Source organism: Acinonyx jubatus, chromosome D3 (genome assembly GCF_027475565.1).
Source record: "Acinonyx jubatus isolate Ajub_Pintada_27869175 chromosome D3, VMU_Ajub_asm_v1.0, whole genome shotgun sequence".
NCBI classification, from domain to species: Eukaryota; Metazoa; Chordata; class Mammalia; order Carnivora; family Felidae; genus Acinonyx; species Acinonyx jubatus.
The window spans coordinates 31830285-31852896 of record NC_069392.1 but is presented as its reverse complement, the minus strand read 5'-3'; the positions used below and the strand labels follow the sequence as shown (position 1 = coordinate 31852896).

Sequence of the window (22612 nt, the reverse complement as noted above, 5' to 3'; positions counted from 1 at the left end):
AGCAGAAGAAGAGAAATAATAAAGATGAGAGCAGAAATAAACAATATAGAATCTAAAAACACTGCAGAGCAGATCACTGAAACCAAGAGTTGGTTTTTTGAAAAAATAAACAAAATTGATAAACCTCTAGCCAGGCTTCTCAAGAAGAAAAGGGAGATGACCCAAATAGACAAAATCATGAATGAAAATGGAATTATTACAACCAATCCCTCAGAAATACAAGCAATTATCAGGGAATACTATGAAAAACTATATGCCAACAAACTGGACAACCTGGAAGAAATGGACAAATTCCCAAGCACCCACACACTTCCAAAACTCCATCAGGAGAAAATAGAAAGCTTGAACAGACCCATAACCAGTGAAGAAATTGAATCAGTTATCAAAAATCTCCCAACAAATAAGAGTCCAGGACCAGATGGCTTCCCAGGGGAGTTCTACCAGACATTGAAAGCAGAGATAATACCTATCCTTCTCAAGCTATTCCAAAAAACAGAAAGGGAAGGAAAACTTCCAGACTCATTCTATGAAGCCAGCAGTACTTTGATTCCTAAACCAGACAGGGACCCAGTAAAAAAAGAGAACTCCAGGCCAATATCCCTGATGAATATGGATGCAAAACTTCTCAATGAGATACTAACAAATCGAATTCAACAGCATATGGAAAGAATTATTCACCATGATCAAGTGGGATTCATTCCTGGGATGCAGTACTTGTATACTTAACATCGTGGTGGAAGTTCTAGCATCAGCAATCAGACAACAAAAGGAAATCAAAGGCATCAAAATTGGCAAAGATGAAGTTAAGCTTTCCCTTTTTGCAGATGACATGATATTATACATGGAAAATCCGACGGACTCCACCAAAAGTCTGCTAGAACTGAGACATGAATTCAGCAAAGTCGCAGGATACAAAATCAATGTACAGAAATCAGTTGCATTCTTATACGCTAATAAGGAAGCAACCGAAAGACATATAAAGAAACTGATCCCATTCACAATTGCACCAAGAAGCATAAAATACCTAGGAATAAACCTAACCAAAGATGTAAAAGATCTGTATGCTGACAACGATAGAAAGCTTATGAAGGAAATTGAAGAAGATATAAAGAAATGGAAAAACATCCTGTGCTCATGGGTTGGAAGAATGAATATTGTTAAAATGTCAACACTACCCAAAGCAATCTACACATTCAATGCAATCCCAATCAAAATTGCACCAGCATTCTTCTCGAAGCTAGAACAAGCAATCCTAAAATTCATATGGAACCACAAAAGGCCCCGAATAGCCAAAGTAATATTGAAGAAGGAGACCAAAGCAGGAGGCATCATAATCCCAGACTTTAGCCTCTGCTACAAAGCTGTCATCATCAAGACAGCATGGTATTGGCACAAAAACAGACACCTAGACCAATGGAATAGAAGAGAAACCCCAGAACTAGACCCACAAAAGTATGGCCAACTCATCTTTGACAAAGCAGGAAAGAATATCCAATGGAAAAAAGACAGTCTCTTTCACAAATGGTGCTGGGAGAACTGGACAGCAACATGCAGAAGGATAAATCTAGACCACTTTCTCACACCATTCACAAAAATAAACTCAAAATGGATAAAGGACCTGAATGTGAGACAGGAAACCATCAAAACCTTAGAGGAGAAAACAGAAAAAAACCTCTCTGACCTCAGCCGTAGCAATTTCTTACTTGACAAATCCCCAAAGGCAAGGGGATTAAAAGCAAAAATGAACTATTGGGACCTCATGAAGATAAAAAGCTTCAACAAAACTCAAAGGCAACCAAAGGAATGGGAAAAGATATTTGCAAATGACATATCGGGCAAAGGGCTAGTATCCAAAATCTATAAAGAGCTCACCAAACTCCACACCCAAAAAACAAATAATGGAGTGAAGAAATGGGCAGAAAACATGAATAGACACTTCTCTAAAGAAGACATCCGAATGGCCAACAGGCACATGAAAAGATGCTCAACGTCACTCTTCATCAGGGAAATACAAACCAAAACCACACTCAGATACCACCTCACGCCAGAGTGACCAAAATGAACAAATCAGGAGACTATAGATGCTGGAGAGGATGTGGAGAAACGGGAACCCTCTTGCACTGTTGGTGGGAATGCAAACTGGTGCAGCCACTCTGGAAAACAGCGTGGAGGTTCCTCAAATAATTGAAAATAGATCTACCCTATGACCCAGCAGTAGCACTGCTAGGAAATTACCCAAGGGATACAGGAGTGCTGATGCATCAGGGCACTTGTACCCCAATGTTTATAGCAGCACTCTCAACAATAGCCAAATTATGGAAAGATCCTAAATGTCCATCAACTGATGAATGGATAAAGAAATTGTGGTTTATATACACAATGGAGTACTACGTGGCAAGGAGAAAGAATGAAATCTGGCCTTTTGTAGCAACGTGGATGGAACTGGAGAGTGTTATGCTATGTGAAATAAGTCATACAGAGAAAGACAGATACCATATGTTTTCACTCTTATGTGGATCCTGAGAAACTTAACAGAAGTCCATGGGGGAGGGGAAGAAAAAAAAAAAAAAGAGGTTAGAGTGGAAGAGAGCCAAAGCATAAGAGACTCTTAAAAACTGAGAACAAACTGAGGGTTGATGGGGGGTGGGAGGGAGGGGAGGGTGGGTGATGGGTATTGAGGAGGGCACCTTTTGGGATGAGCACTGGGTGTTGTATGGAAACCAATTTGACAATAAATTTCATATTTAAAAAAATAAAATAAAACAGAAGAAGAAAGAAAGAAAGAAAGAAAGAAAGAAAGAAAGAAAGAAAGAAAGAAAGAAAGAAAGAAAGAAAGAAAACAGATGAATGTAGGGGGATGGAAAAAAGAGGAAGACAAACCATAAGAGACTCTTAATGATAAAGAACAAACTGATGGCTGCTGGAGGGGAGGTGGTCAGAGGATGAGCTAAATGGATGATGGGTATTAAGCAGGGCACTTGTGATGAGCACTGGGTGTTGTATGTAAGTAATGAATCACTAAATTCTACTCCTGAAACCGATATTACACTATATGTTAACTAACTAGAATTTAAACAAAAATTTGAAACAAATAAAAAAAACAGCTATTGAACATGTGGATTTAGGTGAGCTTAGGGTAGAAGCTCTCCTGATTTCTGTTCTACCTCCATCAGGTTGGGGACAGTCCTCATGACATCAGTTTGGCTGTGGCTGTGAGCAGCAGACTAGTCTCTGTTCAGGGACCAGCAATCAGAACCCCACGCCATTTCAACTCCCCACCAGAGACCCACTCCCAACAGCCCAGGAAGACCCCACCCACTTCCCTGGGCCTCCCAGAGTGACCAGCAAAGAGATGCCCAAATGGCATAGCGGCCAAATATCCTCTAAATCAGTATCTCCCAGTGGTTTTGTTCCCCCAGTCAGTGAAAAAATATTTCAATTCAAACCTTTGACATGTGCATGCTACCAGTCATACTAATATATCATGATCATTATAAAACACACACACAAAACTGATATTTAAAAAATTGAGATATAAAATACAAATTTGGGGGGCCACCTGGGTGGCTCAGTTGAGCGTCTGACTTCGGCTCAGGTCATGGTCTCATGGTTTGTGGGTTTGAGCCCCATGTCGGGCTTTGTGGTGAACTCTGCTCAGAGCCTGGAACCTGCTTCAGATTCCATGTCTCCTTCTCTCTCTGCCCCTCCTCCACTCGCGCTCTGTCTCACTTAGTCTCTCAAAAATAAAGAAATGTAAAAAAAAATTTTTAATACAAATTTTTAGAGATGTCTTTTTTTTTATTTTTTTATGTTTATTTATTTTTGAGAGAGAGAGAGGACGAGAGGTGAAGGGGCAGAGAGAGGGAGACACAGAATCGGAAGCAGTCTCCAGGCTCTGAGCTGTCAGCCCAGAGCCTGACGCGGGGCTCAAATCTACAGACCATGAGATCATGACCTGAGCCCAAGTCAGAAGCTTAACAATCTGAGCCACCCAGGCACCCCTAGAGATGTCTTTTTATTTTCTCCTGGAATTCCAGCAAACCACTGTGCACACTCCACGGGTATATTAATCCACTACAGGCATGCCTGTCTTACTGCACTTCACTTTATTGTGCTTCGCAGATACTGTGTTTTTTACAAATTGAAGGTCTGTGGCAACCTTGTGTCCAGTAAGTCCATCAGCACCATTTTTCTGACAGCATTTGCTGGCTTCATGCCTCTATGTCATATCTTGGTAATTCTCTCAATATTTCAAACTTTTTCATTATTATCGTATTTGTTATGGTGATCTGCGACCAATGATGGCCACTTGATGAAAGGTCAGATGATGGTTAGCATTTTTTAAAGTTTTTTAAATTTATTTATTTTGAGAGAAAAAACAGTGAGAATGGGGGAGGGGCAGAGAGAGAGGGAAAAAGAATGAATCCCAAGCAGGCTCCCCGCTATCAGCACAGAGCCTGATGTGAGGCATGAACTCACCAACCATGAGATCATGACCTGAGCTAAAACCAAGAGTCGGATGCTCAACCAACTGAGCCACTCTGGCGCCCCAATGGTTAGCATTTTTCAGAAGTAAAGTATTTTTAAATTAAGGTATGTGCATATTTTTTTTTTTACATAATGCCTGTGCACACTGAATAGACTACATTAGAGTGTAAACAATCTTAGATGCACTGGGAAACCAAAACATTTATTTAACTCAAATTTTTGCCATATTTGCTCTGTGGTGGTCTGGAAATGAACCTGCAATGTCCCTGAACTCTAAATCTCTCAGTAACCTGGAATCTGGTTAGAAGAAGCAAATACAGTAAAACCTTGCTTTGCGAGCATGATTCATTCCGGAAACATGCTTATAATCCAAAGCACTTGTGTATCAAAGCAAATTTCCCCATAAGAAATAATGGAAACTCAGATGATTTGTTCCACAACCCAAAAATATTCAGGTAAAAATGATCACAATACTGTAAAAATAGTATAAAATAATAAAGAAAATACGAAGTATAAAGTCATAAATTAATCTGCAGTTACCTTTGAAAACCTTCATGGTTGGTACAGGAGACCAGAGAGAGGAGGGTTGTTGTGTAGGACTATTTTCACCATCACTAATGGATGTTGACTACAATACAGTATTAATAAACTCTTGTCATACACTGTATTTAATGTAACTGGCAAAAAGGCAGCTGAGGAAAGGGTCTATAACTGCAGGCAGCCTGACTTAGAATGAAGCAAAGCATTCCTAAGCTTACTCTTGCATAGAAAAGCAAAGGACTGTCCATAGGTGCGTTGAAGTGACAGAAAATACACTGGTGCCAGTTGTGGGCACCTTCCAACGTTCTGAAAAATCACTGATTTCTGCCAAACACCGTTGCCTGAGACTGAGCATCTGAGCATGGGAGATGATCACCCACAATCCCAAAGAGAGAGGGGGAGAGAGAAAGAGAAGTGTGAGGGAGACAGAGAAAGAGTGATCATGTGACGTTCAGTGGTACATAGTACTTGCATTGCAAGACATCACTCCTTTATCAAGTTAAAATTTATTAGAAATGTTTGCTTGTCTTGCAGAACACTCATAGAACAAGTTACTCGCAATCCAAGGTTTTACTGTGCATATCTCCTGGGTCTTAGGTTCACCTCAGGGCCCTTTTCTGCATCAATAAAGATACAAAATAACCAAATGCCCAGACCAACTTTGTATTGAACTAGATGTCAACTACCTACATGAATTTCAAGAAAGATATCAATAGAATGATGAAGCTACACATGTTCACTGAGGGGGGGTGGGGGGGAAAGAGATAGAAAAGAGCACAAATAACAAAAAATTACCTGTAATTCAACTATTAAGAGAACATTGCTTACACTTTAGAATTAATTTTTCAGTGACTTTCTATGCACTGAGTTGTTTCTTTTCACAAGGTGTTGCTGTAGAAGTTCCTTTTTTTCATTTATAATATTTTGTGTGTCTTAAAATTTGTCAACATTTTTCATTGTCATAATGTTGCATAATATATTTAATCTGTATCTGCTCATGATTTTTAAACATTCTATTGTGGAAATTTCAAACATACACAAAGTAAAAATAGTATAATGAACCCAAATGTATTCATCACCCAACTTCAACAGTTATAAACATTCTGCTATTCCTATATTATCTGTATCTCTACCCACTTCCCAACACTCCACTAGACTTTAGGGGTTTTGTGGAGGGGTGGGAGGTGGGTTGTGTGTTTGTTGTTGTTGTTTTGGAGAGACAACACATGAGCACTTGAGGGTGGAAGGGGGTGTGGAGAGGGGTAGGTTTGGAGTGGGGCAGAGAAGGGAATCTTAAGCACGTTCCATGCCCAGCACAGAGCCTGGAGCCCAACACGGGGCTCAATCCCCCCACCCTGCGATCATGACCTGAGCCAAAATCAAAGAGTTGGACGCTCAACCAATGAGACACTCAGGCACCTGATTTTTTTTAAGTAAAATTTACATACAATGCACTCTCACATCTTAGTTGTACAATTTTGAAAGATGTATAACCCCACATCCCTATGGTATTGAACCTTCTTCATCCCCCTGAAAATTCATTCAACACTGTCCAACAGAGGCAACCATTGTTATAATTTTTTTCAACTTGAATTAGCTCTTTTCTAGAACTTAAACTAAGCAGAGTATGTGGTCTTTCGTGTTGGCTTTTTTCACTCAGCAAAACATCAGTGAGGTTCATCCACGTTGTAAAATTCATTAGTAGTTTCTTCTTTTTAATGTTTATTTCTTTTGATAGAGATAGAGAGTGAGAGAGAGAGAGCACAAGTGGGCAAGGGGAAGAGAGGAGAGAGAGAGGAGAGAAGCCCAAGCAGGCTCTGAGCTGTCATCACAGAGCCCAACATGGGGCTTGATCTTACAAACTGAGAGATCATGACCTGAGCCGAAATCAAGAGTCAGTAACTTAACCAACTGAGCCATCCAGACACCCCTAGTAGTTTGTTTCTTTCTAGACAAGAGTAATACTCCATTTTATGACTATCCCACAATTTTTTTAGTAACCATCCTGACGATGGGTATTTGTGTCAAGTCTTTCTGTGGACACAATCTTAAATCTCTTTTGGACGAATACCTAGGAGTGGAATTACTGGCTTAAAAGAATAGTAAATTATTAAGTTTATAAAATAAAACTTCAAAACTTTTTCTAAAGTGATTGGACCATTGTAGTTTCCCACTAGAAAAACATTAGTGTTCTGGTTTCTCCACATCTTCACCAACACTTGGTGTTGAGTATCTTTTTAATTTTAGCCATTTCAGTTGATATAGGCTAAATTATCATTTTGTGGTCGACTAAAGGTGTTGATCACTTTTTCATTTGGTTATTGGCCAAACATTCTCCTTCATAGAGTGTCTAAGTATTTCACACATTTTTTAGGAATCTTATGTTTGTTAGTTTGTGGGAGCTCATTGTCAACGTAACTATTGCAAATACTTCATTTACTCACTTAATAGCATGTTTTGGTGAGCAGTTTTTAATTTTTTGAAGTCCAATTTTTCTTTTATGGTTTATTTTTCTTTGTCCCACACAAGAAATCTGTCTACCCGCATGTCACAAAGATATCCATTTATGTTTTCTTTTTAAAAAGCTGTAGATTTCATACGTTAGTTTACATTTAATCCCCATTTCTTTTGTGTATGTGGTGGGAAGTAGGGAAAGGGCCCATTTTGTTCTAATGCGGACATCCACTTGTTCTGTCACTATGTGTTGAAAAAACTTTTTCCCATTAAATTACTTTGGCACCTTTGCTGAAACCCAATAGACCATGTGAATGTGGGTCTGTTTCTGCTCTCAGCATTCTATTTCACTGATATATTTGCCTGTCCTTGTGTGCCACACTATCTTGATTACTGTCTTCTTACAGTGAGTTTTGAAGAAAGGTAATGAAAGTCCTCCAGCTTTGGTCTTCTTTACCAAGATTCTTATGGACAATCTTGGTCATTTGCATCTCCATATCAATTTTATAATCAGCTTATCAACACCTATAAAAATGGCTTCTTGATTATAACTGATATTGCATTGAACCTATAGACCAGTTTGGGGAAAATAACAATACTGAGTCTTTCATGTTGTGCCTCTCCATTTATTTAGGTCTTTAATTCCTCTCAGCAATGTTTTTATAGCTCTCTGTGTAGAAGTTTTTTTACATCTTTTATCAAATTTATTCCTATTTTGTAGTTTGGGGTTCAACTATAGATGGAATTTTAAAATTTCATGTTCCAATTGTTGTTGTTGTTGTTTTTGTTGTTGTTGCTGTTGTTGTTGTTAGTATATAGTAATATAATTTATTTTTGTATACTGATGTCATATCCATAGACCTGGATAAACTCACATTTTAGTTCTAGAATGCTTTTAAGATTATTCCTTAGTAATTTCTATGTAAACAATTATGTCACTTGGAAATCCAGAGAATATGTTCAATCAACGTTTCATCATGGGGATAAATCCCACTCGATAGTGACATATTATTTTTCTACATTGCTGGGTAACATTTTGAAAACTTTTTTGCATTTATACTGATGAGCAATATTGGCCTAAAATCTCCTGGTCTTATATAAAATCTCCTACATCTGTCAAGTTTTTGTATCAAGGTTGTGTTAGCTTCAAACAAGTCACAGAGTTTTAAATGTTTTTCTTCCTCTTTATCGTGGAGAGTTTATTTAATATTGGTATTATTATCTCCCTTAAATGTTTTGTAGAATTCACCAGTGACCAGTGCTCAGGAGTTTTCTTTGTGGGGACATGTTCAGTAACAACTTCCATTTATTTGCTAGATACACCACTATTCACATTTTGTTTCTTCTTGTATTAATTTTGTTAAACTGCATTTTTCAAAGAATTTGTCTATTCCACCTAAATTGCCAAATGTGTTGATATAAATTTGTCCATAATATTCCTATTTATCATTTTGACATATCTAGTTCCTATAGCATTTTTCCTCCTTTTTTACCTGGTATTGATAATTTGTATTTTCTCTACCCCTTGCTAGGAATTTATTACCCTTATTGAACTTGTCTAAGAACTATGGCTCACTCAAAAGTTGGTTGTTTGATTTCAAATATTAGGGGATTTTTAGATACCTTATTGCCCTTCTGACATAATTCCATTGTGGTCAGAAAGCACGCTCTAGAAGACTTCTAGTGTTTTATAATTTGGTGATAGGGTTTTTGGTCTAGTTCTGGTCTATCTTGGTGATCATTTCACTTGAACCCGGGAGGAGCATTTTGCAATTGTTGGATATAGTGTTCTATAAATATCAGTTAGATAAATGTGGCTTGGGATGTCATCAGGACCTTTCAGTTTTTTCTGTTAATGAGACAAGCATGTTCACCTAAGATTGTGGATTTTTTACTTCTCTATGTTTTGTCAGCTATAACTTCATGCATTTTGAAGCTCTGTATATATATTTATATTTGTTATGTCTTCCTGATGTACTGGTCCTTTCATCATGATGAAGTAGTGCTCTTTATTTTCAGTGAACCTCCTTATCTTGAATGCTATGTTGTCTGGTATTAATGTAGCCATTCCAGGTTCCTCATGACTCATATTTCCATATGTAGTGAGTTAAGCAGTGTCTCTCCACAATTTGTGTCCCCCTAAAGCCCTAGAACATGGCCTTACTTGGAAATAAAATCTTTGCATATTATCATTAAGGGAAGGATAGAGATCAAATCATATTAGATTAGGGTGGGCCCTAAACCCAATGAGACCATGTTTATAAGAGACAGAAAAGGACACTCAGAGATGCAGGGCAGAAGGCAAGTGAACACAGAGGCAGAGACTGCACAGTTGCTGCCACAGTCAGTAGGCACCAGGAGCCACGAGAAGCTGGAGGAGGCCAGGAAGGACTTTCTCCTAGAGCTGCAGAGAGAGCGTGGCCCTGCCAACACCTTAATTTTGACTTCTGACCTTCAGGACTGTGAAAGAAAGAACATCTGTTGTCTTAAACTTCTCAGCTTGTGGTAATTTGTTCCTGCAGCACTAGGAACCTCACACACCATCTATACATTTTCCCTTCTTTTTACTATCTACCTACTTGTGTCTGTGTTTACAGTGTGTTCCTTATAAACAGCAGAAAGTTGGATCTTCTTTATTCACTCTGACATTCTCTGTCTTTTAATTAAAAGGTTTAGTCCACTTACATTTACTACAATAGTTGGATTTACATTAGTCATTTTGCTATTTGTTTTCTATTTGGTTCATTTGTTAGTTCCCTTTGTTTCTTCTTTCTTTGGGCTTAATTGAATACTTCTTGGTATTTCAGTTTGTTCCCCAATTAGCTTTCTAGGTATCCTAATTTTCACTATTTTTTACTGGTTTCTCTAGCGCTACATTGTGCAAAATGGTAGCCACTATCCACATGTTACCATTTACATTTATTTTGATAAATTATTGAAGTATAATTGACATACAGTGTTCTATTCATTTCAGGTGTACAACACAGTGATTTGACAATTCTATACATTATTCACCACAGCAAGTGTAGTCACCATCTGTCACCATACAATGTTATTACAATATTATTGACTATATATTCCCCATGATGTACCTTTCATCCCCATGACTTATTCATTTTATAACCGGAAGTTTGTACCTCTTAATCCTCTTCACCTAGTTTGCCCATCTCCTCACCCTCCTCCCCTCTGGCAAACACGAGATCTCTGTATTCAAGAGTCTGTTTTTTTAACTAATGAAAATTAAAATTGAGTTCTCCAGTGACAATACCCACATTTCAAGTGTGCAGGAAGTAAATACGACTAGTGGCTACCTTAGGGAGCAATGCAGATATAGAACATTTTTATCAGTGCAGAAAATTCTATTGGTAGCTTATCATAATCTACTTATGGTTAATATTATACTACTTTCCATAAAACATTAGAACTTTGTGAGAGTCTAGTCCCTTGCCCACCCCACTCTTTGCAACATTTCCATAGATTTCACCTGAGTGCATTATAAATCCACAATACACTATTAATAATTTTCCTTAAATAGGCGTGTTTATAAAAGAAATCTTAAAAAGAAAAATACAGTCTTCATATTTACCATTTATGCTGATCTTTATATTTCCTCTGGATCTGAGTTATCATCTAGTGTCACATCCCTTTAGCCTGAAGACTCCCATTTGGCATTTTTCCACAGCACAGTTCAGCTGATGTTTAGCCTCTCTTATTTTCCTTAATCTTATTTTTTTCACTTTTATTCTTGAAGTATAGCTTCAAAAGATATAAAACAGTCAGTTGGTAATATTTCTCTGTATTTCAGCACTTCAGCCATGCTGTCCTGCTGCCTTTCAGCATCCACCGTTTCTGATGAAAAGCCAGCATTTTTCATATGCTGCTTTTTATACATAATGTCTCTGTTTTCTTTGGCTACTTTTATTCTCTCATCTCTCTTCATATTTGAAGGTTCACTGAGGTTTCTTGGATTTGCAAATTAATGTTGTCTCATCAAATATCAGAAGTTTGGGGCCATTACTTCTTCAGATATTGTTTCTATCCCAATTTCTATCTATTTCTAGGACTTTAATTGCTCTTAGTTTAGACCACATAGTATTGATCAACAGTCCTCAGAGGATCTGCTAGTTTTTCTTCAGTTGTCTTTTCCTCTCTGTTCTTCAGATTGGATCATCTCTATGGATAGATGTTTAATTTCATCAATGTGTTCTTCTACCTTCAACCGGCTGGGAAGCCCATCCAGTGATTTTGTTTATTTCAGTTGTTGTACTTCTGAGTTTTATTATTTCCATTTGCTTCCCTTCTACAGTTTCGGTTTCTCTGTTTCAATTCTCCATGGGTTGCTTCATGATGTAGACATCTTCTTTTAACTCTCTGAACATGTTTTTAATTGCTACTTTAAAACCCTTGTCTGCTGATTGTTACATCTGGTTCATCTAGGCATCAATTTATATTATTGCTTTTTTTCTTAACTATGGGTCACGTTTTTCTGTCTGGGTGCTTGTCTAATGCTCTTCATTGGATGCCAGGAATTATAAATGGTATCTTGTAGAGACTTTGTTTTCTGTTGTATCTCTCTACTGAGTGATTTTTGTTTTGTTTTGTTTTGTTCTCTAACCCAGTAATTGTGTTGGACTCAAACTCTACCTGTCCTGATGAAAGAAGACCATGAAATCTTTGCTCTGTCCCTTTGTATATTTTAGGTGTTTTTGTCAGGCCCCCAGGGTCTCCTCCTGCATTATTGTTTAATAGTCAGCCAAAGATTTGAGTGGATTTTATATACAGATTTGTGGGGCTCACATTTTTAAAGTTCCCTCCCTTCTAGGATTTCACTACTAACTTTCTGGCTGTTTCCCAAATTCTATTCTCTAACATCTCAAGCCCATAAGTAGGCCCAGCTCCACGGGCAAAGTCACACAGGACTTCAGGCCTGGTTTAATATTCTGTTATTGTCTTCAAATTAAATTTGCAACAAGGGGCATAAGATTTTCATTTTGCCCTGGTCCCCATAATTGTGGCTTTCTGCTGCCCACTGATTACAGATTGGGAAATGTCCTCAAGCAAAAAGCCTTAAAATCGCAAATCTTATCCATCATATTTATCTTTCAAGGGTAGATTCATCCTGGTTACTCTCTAGTACATTCAAATGGGAGATATTTTTAATTGATTAGTCCAACTGAGTTGGTTCCTCTGCCATTCTATTGCAACCATGGTTTTGAACAAGGGGCAATTTTGCCTAAGTACATATTTGGCATAACTGGAGACATTTTATTGTTGTTGTCACCATTGAGGAAGAATCCTACTGGCATCTACTGGGTAGAGGCCAAGGATGTTGCTAAACATCCTACAATACACAGGACAGCTCCCCGCCACAACAAATTATCTAGCCACCAAAGTCAATAGTGCCAAGGTTGAGAAATCTTGTATTATAGGAAATTAGTCCTCTTTCATTTTTAATGGATACATTATTACCACATTCTTGAGGATGTATCATTGTTTAATCAATCCTCTATAACTATACATCATACTATTCAAATATAGCTCCAACTGGGGTGATGAGAAATGCCACTTTCATCAACTGAACATAATTTCCATACAAAGACCTTAGACATAATGTTTCACTACATCTAATTTGGTTTGCTCTTAGGAAGTCCGGAGGAAAATGGATTCAGACTGAAATAATCATATTGGCATCAGTTAAGATTAAACATAAAATTACACCCTAAATTAACATGCTATAATTTTACATTTACTTTAGAGTCCCCTCATAATTTCTATTTTCAGATTCACAATCATTCTTTGACATTAGAAATTGCTTACTGATATTACTCAATTATTCATGAATTAAAAATCAGCCTTGCATTAGAAAACATTAAATTTAATTAACAGTGATATATAAGTATTAAATATTCTAATTGATCTTATGCGGAGAACATGTAATCAATTTTGTATAATTGATATGTAATTAAAAGTGTTGAAAGAAATTGAAATGTGGGCACAATGGGCACAACAGGTTTTCCTAAGATTCTTATAATAAGAGTTCAAGAATTATTTTCAGTTTATAATATTGGGTACCAATAGAAAACATTGTCTTCTAGCTCCTCTTTTAAATAAATTCTTAAATGTGAGTGAATTCTCATTTAGATACAAATTAATTTATGTAATTTAAAAATCTAGGGGCACCTGGGTGGCTCGGTCAGTTGAGCATCTGACTTCAGCTCAGGTCATGATCTCCTTGTCAGTGAGTTCAAGCCCGGCATTCGGCTCTGTGCTGACAGCTCGGAGCCTGGAGCCTGTTTCGGATTCTGTGCCTCCCTTGTTCTTTGCCCCTCCCCTGCTCACGCTCTGTCCCTCTCTGTGTCTCAGAAATGAATACATGTTAAAAAAATTAAAATCTATATTTTCTATTTTCACCTGCCTTAAATATATAAAATGTTATCCGTCTCTTGTGATACTAGTTGACAAGGTTTAGCTAATAAGTCACAACAGGAAAGGAATTGGTATATATTCCTCAGGTCTCCGTTCAAATATCCCTTCCTCTGAAAGGCCTTCCCTGTATCATACACAAACTTTTTTTCCCTACCAGTTTTTTTTTGAAGTATAATTAACATACAGTGTAGGGTCACCTGGGTGGCTCAGTCAGTTAAGTATCCAACTCTTTTTTATGTATGTATTAAGTATAATTTATTGTCAAATTTGTTTCCATACAACACCCAGTGCTCATTCCAACAGCTGCCCTCCTCAATGCCCATCACCCATTTTCTCCTCTCCCCCAGCCCCCATCAACCCTCAGTTTGTTCTCAGTATTTAAGAGTCTCTTATGGTTTGCCTCCCTCCCTCTCTGTAACTTTTTTTTTCCCTTCCCCTTCCCCATGGCCTTCTGTTAAATTCCTCAGGATCCGCATATGAGTGAAAACATACAGTATCTGTCTTTCTCTGCCTGACTTATTTCACTTAGCATAATACCCTCCAGTTCCATCCACGTAAGCATCCAACTCTTGATCTCAGCTCAGGTCTTGATCTCAGGGCCGTGAGTTCAAGTCCCATGTTGGGTTCTGCATTGGCCATGGAGCCTACTTTAAAAGAAAAAAAAAAAAAGAAAGAAAGAAAAGAAACACTGTCATATTAGTTTCAGGTGTACAATATAATGATTTAACAATTGTATACATTATCCATGCTCATCATGATAAGTTTATTCTTCAATCCACCTCACCTATTTCACCCATCCCCACCATCAACCTACCTCCTCTCTACTATGCCCCAGTGTGTTCTCTGTATTTAAGAGTCTGGTTTTTTGCTTGTCTCTTTTCTTCTTTGTTCATTTGTTTTCTTAAGTTCCACATATGAGTGAAATCATATGGTATTAGTCTTTCTCTGATTTATTTCACTAGGTGATCCATGTTGTGAATGGCAAGATCTCCTTATTTTTTATGGCTGAGTAATATTCCATTGTGTGTGTGTGTGTGTGTGTGTGTGTGTGTGTGTAGTATTATTTTTCTTAAAGTTTATTTTTAATTTGAATGTTTATTTTTGAGAAGGAGAGCACAAGAAGGGGAGGGGCAGAGAGAGAAGGAGACAGAGGATCTGAAGTAGGCTCTGTGCTGACAGCAGAGAGCTTGGTGTGGGGCTCGAACCCACAAACCATGAGATCATGACCTGAGCCAAAGTCAGACGCTTAACCAACTGAGCTACCCAGGCACCCTAAAGTTTATTTGAGAGACTGAGAGAGAATGAGTGGGGGAGGGGCAGAGTTAGAGGAGAAGAAAGAATCCCAAACAGACTCCACACTATCAGCACAGAGTCCCATGGCCCGGGGGGGGGGGGGGGGGGGGGGGCTCGAACTCACAAACCCTGAGATCATGACCTGAACCAAAATCAACAGTCAGACACTTAACTGACTGAGCCACCCAGGAGCCCCATAATCTGAGTTTTTATAAGAGGACCAAAGGAAAAGAGTGGAAAAAAACGTATTTGGCCTTTTGATTCCTAATGCTGAGGAAAAGTGAAGGGGCTTTTTTTTTTTTTTAAGTATTTTGTTTGTTTGAGAGAAAGAGAACATCCTAAGCAGACTCTGTGCTGTCAGCACAGAGCCCAATGTGGGGCTCAATCTCATGAACCATGAGATCATGACCTGAGCTGAAATCGAGAGTTGGATGCTTAACTGACTGAGCCACCCTGGTGCCCCATAATTTGAATTTTTAAAAGAGGACCAAAGGAAAAGAAGAGTGGGAAAAAAAAAAGCTGCATTTGGTCTTTTGATTCCTAATGTTGAGAAAAAATAAAAGTTTCTTTTTTCAAAGTATTTTGGTTTTGTTTATTTTGAAAGAGAGAGAGAACATCCCAAGCAGATTCTAAATGTCAGCACAGAGCCCAACATGGGGCTCAATCCCATGATCCATGAGATCGCAACCTGAGCTAAAATCAAGATACATATATGATATATAGTATGAAAATATATATGTATACATACATAATGGAATACCATATATTATACTGTATTACTATATAATATATATGTATATATCTATTACAACTTCTTTATTCATCTATTGATGGACACTTGGGTTGCTTCCATATCTTGGCCATGGTAAACAATGCTGCTGTAAACATAAGGGTGCATGTATCACTTTGAATCAGGGTTTTCCTTTTCTTGGCCTCCCTTCCCAATTTAAACTGGGCCTTATAACTTCTTAGAGAACCCTGTTCTTTCCTTTAACAGCATTTGCATAATTTGAAATGTATAATAAATGTATTAAGTTGTGTGTGTATGTGATTGAACATATTTCTACCTCACTAGTGTATAAACACAAGGACCCATGTCTTTTGCCTCACCAGATACGAACCAGAATGCCTAGCATATTGTCAGTGCTTGCTAAATACTAAATAAGTGGATGGATAACAGGGAGGATGGGTCAGTGAAGGAGTAGTGAGAATGACAGAGATAATTTTTTTTTGTTTTCTCAAGTTAGATTTTCTATAGCCTCTTTCTTCTACTACTCAAAGATCTAAAATGCAGCCAATTTGGGGGAAATTGGGGGGTTGTTAGATCCAAAACATTACATGGTATATACATTTGTTATTAATGGGGCCTTGAAATAAATGTGAATCTAGATCTCCCAATTTCCTTCTTTAAAAACTTAATCAAATGTAATATTTACACCGAGTGCCAATTGGTACAGCATACACTTGTTACATGCTGTGTCGCATTTAGCAGACCAATCTGCTGTATTCACGGGATTTATATTAGATATATTTAACCATCAGTTGTAATATTTCATGTCATTTTGCTGGAAATTAAGGACCACATATTATAGCAGAGTTCTTAAAAGCTAACAGAAATCTTCATCTGTTGCAAATGATCTGTAAGATGATGGATATTAAAGGGGAAACAATGGAAACTGGGGATTTCTGGGAGGTTGTAGCCATAGGAGGCCTGGAGAAAGGGCACTCCGTCTGGATGTGCCTCTGCTCCTCTCTGCCCTATACTGTGGATCAACAAATAGTATACAGAGTGCAATTTCATAACTCGTCTTAGCAAATAAAAATAGCATATGACAATTACACGTTCTCCTTTTCTGTGTTTTCTTAAGTGTAGTTGTTAAAAATGATGTCACGGACCTCCTGATTTGGAGATTTTTGTCGACACCAAAGCCATAATAGAATTACGGTAAGGACCAAAAGTGTGTAGACATGTCTGCATGCGTGTAAAATGTAAGTGAGCAGAAAAAGGCGAGGCAAGGTGCGGCAATCTCTGCAGGGAATACATCCGGCAGTTCAAGATCTGAAAGCTAGCATCTCCATCGCTCTCTCCGGCTTCCCGTTCTCTTTTACCACTATCCCAGATTTTAAGTGCTGCAATGGCAGCTCTGGGTGGTGACGGCACCACCACCGCCACTGCGGCACTGTCCGCAGCTGCACGCCGGACTCGGGCAACCGTATTTACGGTATCGAAGTCCCGAGCGCGAGGCGGTGCCTGCCGTCTCGGGGGCCGGGCCAAGGCGGCGATATTTACCGTAATCAGAGTGGACCAGGCGGTAGGATTTACGGTGCAACCAGCACGGCTGCAGTATTTACGGTAACGAGGGTCGGCCCTGGCGGCGGTATTTACGGTAACGGGGGGCCGGCCCCGGTGGCGGCTTTTACGGTAACGGGGGACGGCCCGGAAGGCGGTATTTACGGTAACGGGGGCCAGGCTCGTGGAGGCCCGTCGGCGCGGCCGGCTCGCCGCGTTATCAGGTGATCTCCAGCCCGAGCGGCTGCCACCCCCTGCACCCGGCGGAAAATGCAAAATGGCCCTCCGGGACAGTGAGGGGCCGTGGCCCTCTGCCCGGGCCCGCCGCACCCCCAGCCCGCAGCCTGCGGGCGGTAGCGTCGCGCCGGGTGCGGGTGCAGCCCCCTCCCGCCCCTCCGCGGGGGCCCCGGCCTGAGCCCCGAGCGCCCCGCGCCCTCGCGTCCACATGGGTCTGTGCTACAGTCTGCGGCCGCTGCTCTTCGGGGACCCGGAGGACGTCCCCCACGCCGCCTCGGAAGCGCCTGCGGAGGACGCGCGGCCCGGCCCGGTGCCGGCCCCGACCCCGGCCTCGGCCCCGACCCGGCTAGGGGGAGGCGCGGCCCAGACCCCGCTCCCTCGGGGCGCCGGCGAGAGCCCGGCGTGCACGCGGCCCAAAGCCGCCCCGAAGAAGGAGCGGCGACGGCGGCCGGAGCAGCTACGCGCGGAGGAGCGCGAGGCGGAGCGGGAGGCGAGGAAGGTCAGCAGGAACATCGACCGCATGCTCCGCGAGCAGAAGCGCGACCTGCAGCAGACCCACCGGCTCCTGCTGCTGGGTAGGTGTCGTCGGCGTGCGCCCCGCCCCGGCCGGGCGCGGGGCCCGGGTCCTTCCGCACCCGGTGGGCTACGGTGCAGACGTGTGCGGGGCGGGTGGTCGGGCTGAAATCGTCGCTAGGTCGACTTTTACACCGACAGTATTTACATCCGTGATTTGGCCGAGAACACACTGCCGGCCTTAGCTGCCTTCCACACCTTGTGATTTGGGCCGTTTGCCCATTTATTACTAATTAATGAGCTTCTCTGGGAATTTTCCCCCCTCAGTTGATTTGCTTCCCCGGCCTGTGATCCACAGGGATGGCTAACGCGAGCATCTCATTTCCTGCAACGGTGTAGTCACGCTGCACTTTGTTTTAGGAACACAAATGGCAGGAGACTGGAAGGCCTTTTAGCGTGACCGCAAAGCTTTATTCCAATCGCAGAATTAGGGCAGAGTTGTCGGTGGGTGTGGCTTGTAGAAGTAACTTCAACAGCTGAAGATGTGGCACTTCTATTTCATTGAGTAATTGCAGCCCTAGTGCTCTCGGAACGTTTGCTTCTCTTTCAGAACCAGAAGCAGAATAGCGTGGCAGGCTCCCCGAGAGCTGTGCGTGGTGCTAACTGCCTGCAAGAAAGCGGGCACCAAGTCACCAGCGTTTTAAAGGAACAAACTGCTACACGGTTTGCTAGGATTTTCTCAAAGCTTTAGCTGTAGCAAGCATAGCAGTGCTTCTCCAAGTTAACACCCGGAAAGCATTTTCTATGTACTCTACTGGAGAATAAAAATAAACAAATCCTTTAAAATTTTTAAAAATCATGAATTCCTGATGCTGCTTGACGCCTTTTAAATGTTAAGGCAAGGGGCGCTTGGGTGGCTCAGTTGGTTAAACCTTGAATCTTGGTTTCAGCTCAAGTCATGATCTCACCCTTTGTGAGTTCAACCCCATGTTAGAGCAGAGCTTGCTTGGGATTCTCTCTTCCTCCCTCCTTATCTCTCTCTCTCTCTCTCTCTCTCTCCCTCTCTCCTCTGCCCCTCCCCTGCTCGTGTTCTCTCTACCTCTCTCTCTCAAAATAAATAAATAAAATTTTTAAAAAATATATGTTTATTTAGTTTTTGAGAGAGAGAGACAGAGTACAAGCAAGGGAGGGGCAAAGAGAGAGGGAGACAGAATCCGAAGCAGGCTCCAGGCTCTGAGCAGTCAGCACAGAGCCCCATGCGGGGATTGAACTCACGAACTGCTAGATCATGACCTGAGCTGAAGTCAGATGCTTAACCAACTGAGCCATCCAGGCACCCCTAAATAAATAAACTGCTTAAAAAAATAAGTTGTAAGGCAAAAAATGTAATTAATATGTGGGCTTTTGACCCAAATTTTATGAGATAATAAAGAAAAAAAAACTGTTTACTTCTGTGCTCTGTTATGCATAGGAAAAGAACCCATTCCATGACTTAAGATACCTGGTTATAAATGAAAGTGGCCTTTTTAACATTTAGAGAACCAATTAAGTCTTCAATTTGAAAGAGCTCACTTAACTGCAAGAATGACTAGTTAAAACAACACAACCCTAGCTACTGTATCCTGGTGAGATATCTGAATTCTAAAATAAAATGAAATGGGGGGGAGGGGCGGTTGGTGAAAGAGAAACAGAGAAGAAAAAACTAAACAAGCAAGCAGGTTACCTGAACAGGGAAAAGGACCACATCAGAAGCAGAGTTCTCATCAACAGTGCTAACTTCTACACTATGACAGAGCAGCATTTCCAGAGTTCCGAAAATATGGAATTGTAATCTCAGAATTTCATCTCATTAAACTGTTGTTTGTGTATGAGGGTAAAATAGATTTTCAGAAATGCAAGTGCTTAAAGCATGCTCCCACCCACTTATTTGTCTGGAAGGAAATTGATGTGAAATTGCTCAAGCCAAAATTTGTAAGTGCATCAGATTAAGATAACTCAAAAAGGAGAGGATTGTGGTCGCAAGAAATAAGAGAAGAATAAAATAAGGTCTAGGGTTGTGGCAATGTAATGTTTTAATGTGATTGTGCAGTTGAACAAATTTTTTAAAAAATAAAAGGATAGGTGAAGCAGAGCTTCTCTGATATGTATAAAAATGAATAAGCTTATGATTCTTTGAAGAGAAACTGGGAGATCTATCTAATGAAGGGGTTGATGTGCGCCAAAGAACTAACTTCTAGTAACACATATTGAATGCCTATCCTCTTTAAAGATATTGTCTCATGGCCTAATGTAACTTGTATATCAGTCTCATATTGAAAATGGTTCCAAACGACTCACCCTTTGGGGGAAAAATACATTGTATCTGTCACCCAAAGAGGTCAACATTAAAACATATACTGTTGCATCAGGTTGACATGGTTTATCAGATTTTGTATAGATTTGAGTTAAACTGAGAAAGGTTCTTGGTTTTGTTAGGATTTAGAATGGATTTAGCTGGAAAACTTTGAATCAAAAGAATGATTTACTGACCACTCATGTCCTCAAATGTTTGTTTTGCTGCTATTGTGTTGAGTAGCCATTTATCTTGCTTGCGGACCCCATTTACTTATTCCAGAATGTGCATCAGAGAACTCACAGGCTCAGGAAGGACACATGCACTTCAGGGCCCTTCCTTACTCCATGCTCCCTGGTCCAAGGCTGTCCCGCCTTCCATGTTGATATCTCCTCCAGGAGACATGCCCACAGTCCTCCATGGGAATAAATGTTTAACTCACTCATGTCCATATTGAATTCTATTTGCATCTCTTGTTTCGCACTTTGTTACAGTCCACAGGACTTCATGGGTGCTTTGATGCATGCTGATGCCCCCCTGGCTCCATGCCAATGACCTGGGCTTTGTTTCTTGCACAGGACTTAGCACCCCACATTGTGCTAAGAGCACTAGAGTCTGGGAGCCAATGTGACCCATGAGGGCTTAACAACAAGAGGGATGTAATTCCATTGTAACCTTTAGATGGAGCATTCTTTCAGGCATGGGGTGGCTGGATTTTAAGAGGGTGCAGCGACGGTGTGGAGATAAAATGGAGGTTCCAGTTAGCAGGCCACAGATCCAGAAGGGATCCTGGAGTCAGAGCTAGAGCAGTGGAGCAGGAAAGGGGAGGGAATGGTCTCAGAGAAGTGGGCATATGTCAGGTGTGTAGGGTGGACCATGGGGAGGAGTTCTCAGAGAACTCTGGTCTCCAGAGCATGAGCTGTATATGAGTAGGCTTGAACTGCCATAACAAGTACCAAACAACAGCCAGTTATTTTCTCACGGTTCTGGAGGCTGGAAGTCCAAGTCTGAGGTGCAGCAGATTTTGTTTCCTTTAGACCTCTCTTCCTGGCTCGCAGATGGCCACCTTCTTGCTGTGTCCTCACATGGCCTTTCTTCTGTACACCTGTACACAGGGGAGATGGAAAAATCAGATTAGAGACCCACGCTATGACCTCATTTAACCTTAAGAACCTCCTTAAATGCCCTGTCTCCAAATATAGGCTCTTTGGGGGTTAGGGCTTCAACTTATGAATGAGAGGTAGGGGGAGGGGCACAATTCAGAAGGAGGTTTCAGAGACAGACCACGCTCTGACTACAAGGGACCGTTGTGTCCTAGCTTCATCCCACTGTTGCCTTGTGAGAACTCAGGCCCACTGTTGCCAGGTCTTCTGAATTTCCGAAACAACATGAAAATGCCATTTTCATCTGACGCCTACTTATTTTTAAGCATTGGCTCAAATTAATAAAACACAACCTATGTGCCTGATGCAGTCCACAGGCCACCAGTTCTTATCTCTGATCTCTATCCCAAGCAACACAGACGTTTCTAGGCTCCAGTGGCAGCGGCCCTGGGTCTACACCGATGAAAATACGGTTGACAAAACTGAAGGTAGGATCAGAATATTTATCCAAACACCTTGAGCAAGGAAAGCTACATTCACCATTGTCCGAGAGAATTTTTCTACCACTGAGCTCATGGGGTTATCATATAGTAGATGCCACGGTCTTTTCTTCCACAGCTTTTGTTGACTCTGATGTGAACCTTGTTCACTACATACCTGTTGGGGCAGAGCCGTCATGTACGGCCCAGCTACTCATTTGATACTATTCCTTTTCCAGATTGTTACTCAGTTTTCCAATTCTCAGTGGTGGGTAGGATTTATGTTTTTTTGCTATATTCAACTATTTCCTGTCCTGTGTTTGTATGATTGGTACTTCTGTGCCAGAAATACACCTTTCACCAGGGAAGCAATCCCTTTGGGGCATTTGCTGATTTCCCTCTGCGCCGGGCTGTTAGTACAAACCAGAATGACCTCAGTCCAAGTGTTCAGTTGTTC

The 22612-nt window shown here is 40.7% G+C and overlaps 1 protein-coding gene across 1 annotated transcript in view; it reads left to right on the top strand.

Annotated features, from left to right (window-relative positions):
• The first annotated feature begins 17491 nt into the window (after positions 1 to 17491).
• Positions 17492 to 22612, top strand: part of GNAL (G protein subunit alpha L) — a 150412-nt gene continuing 145291 nt past the window's right edge. Inside the window, exon 1 of the mRNA XM_027068454.2 lies at positions 17492 to 18303. Within this exon, the coding sequence (XP_026924255.1) occupies positions 17937 to 18303 (367 nt within the window). The 5' untranslated portion in view covers positions 17492 to 17936. The remainder of the gene's footprint in view (positions 18304 to 22612) is intronic.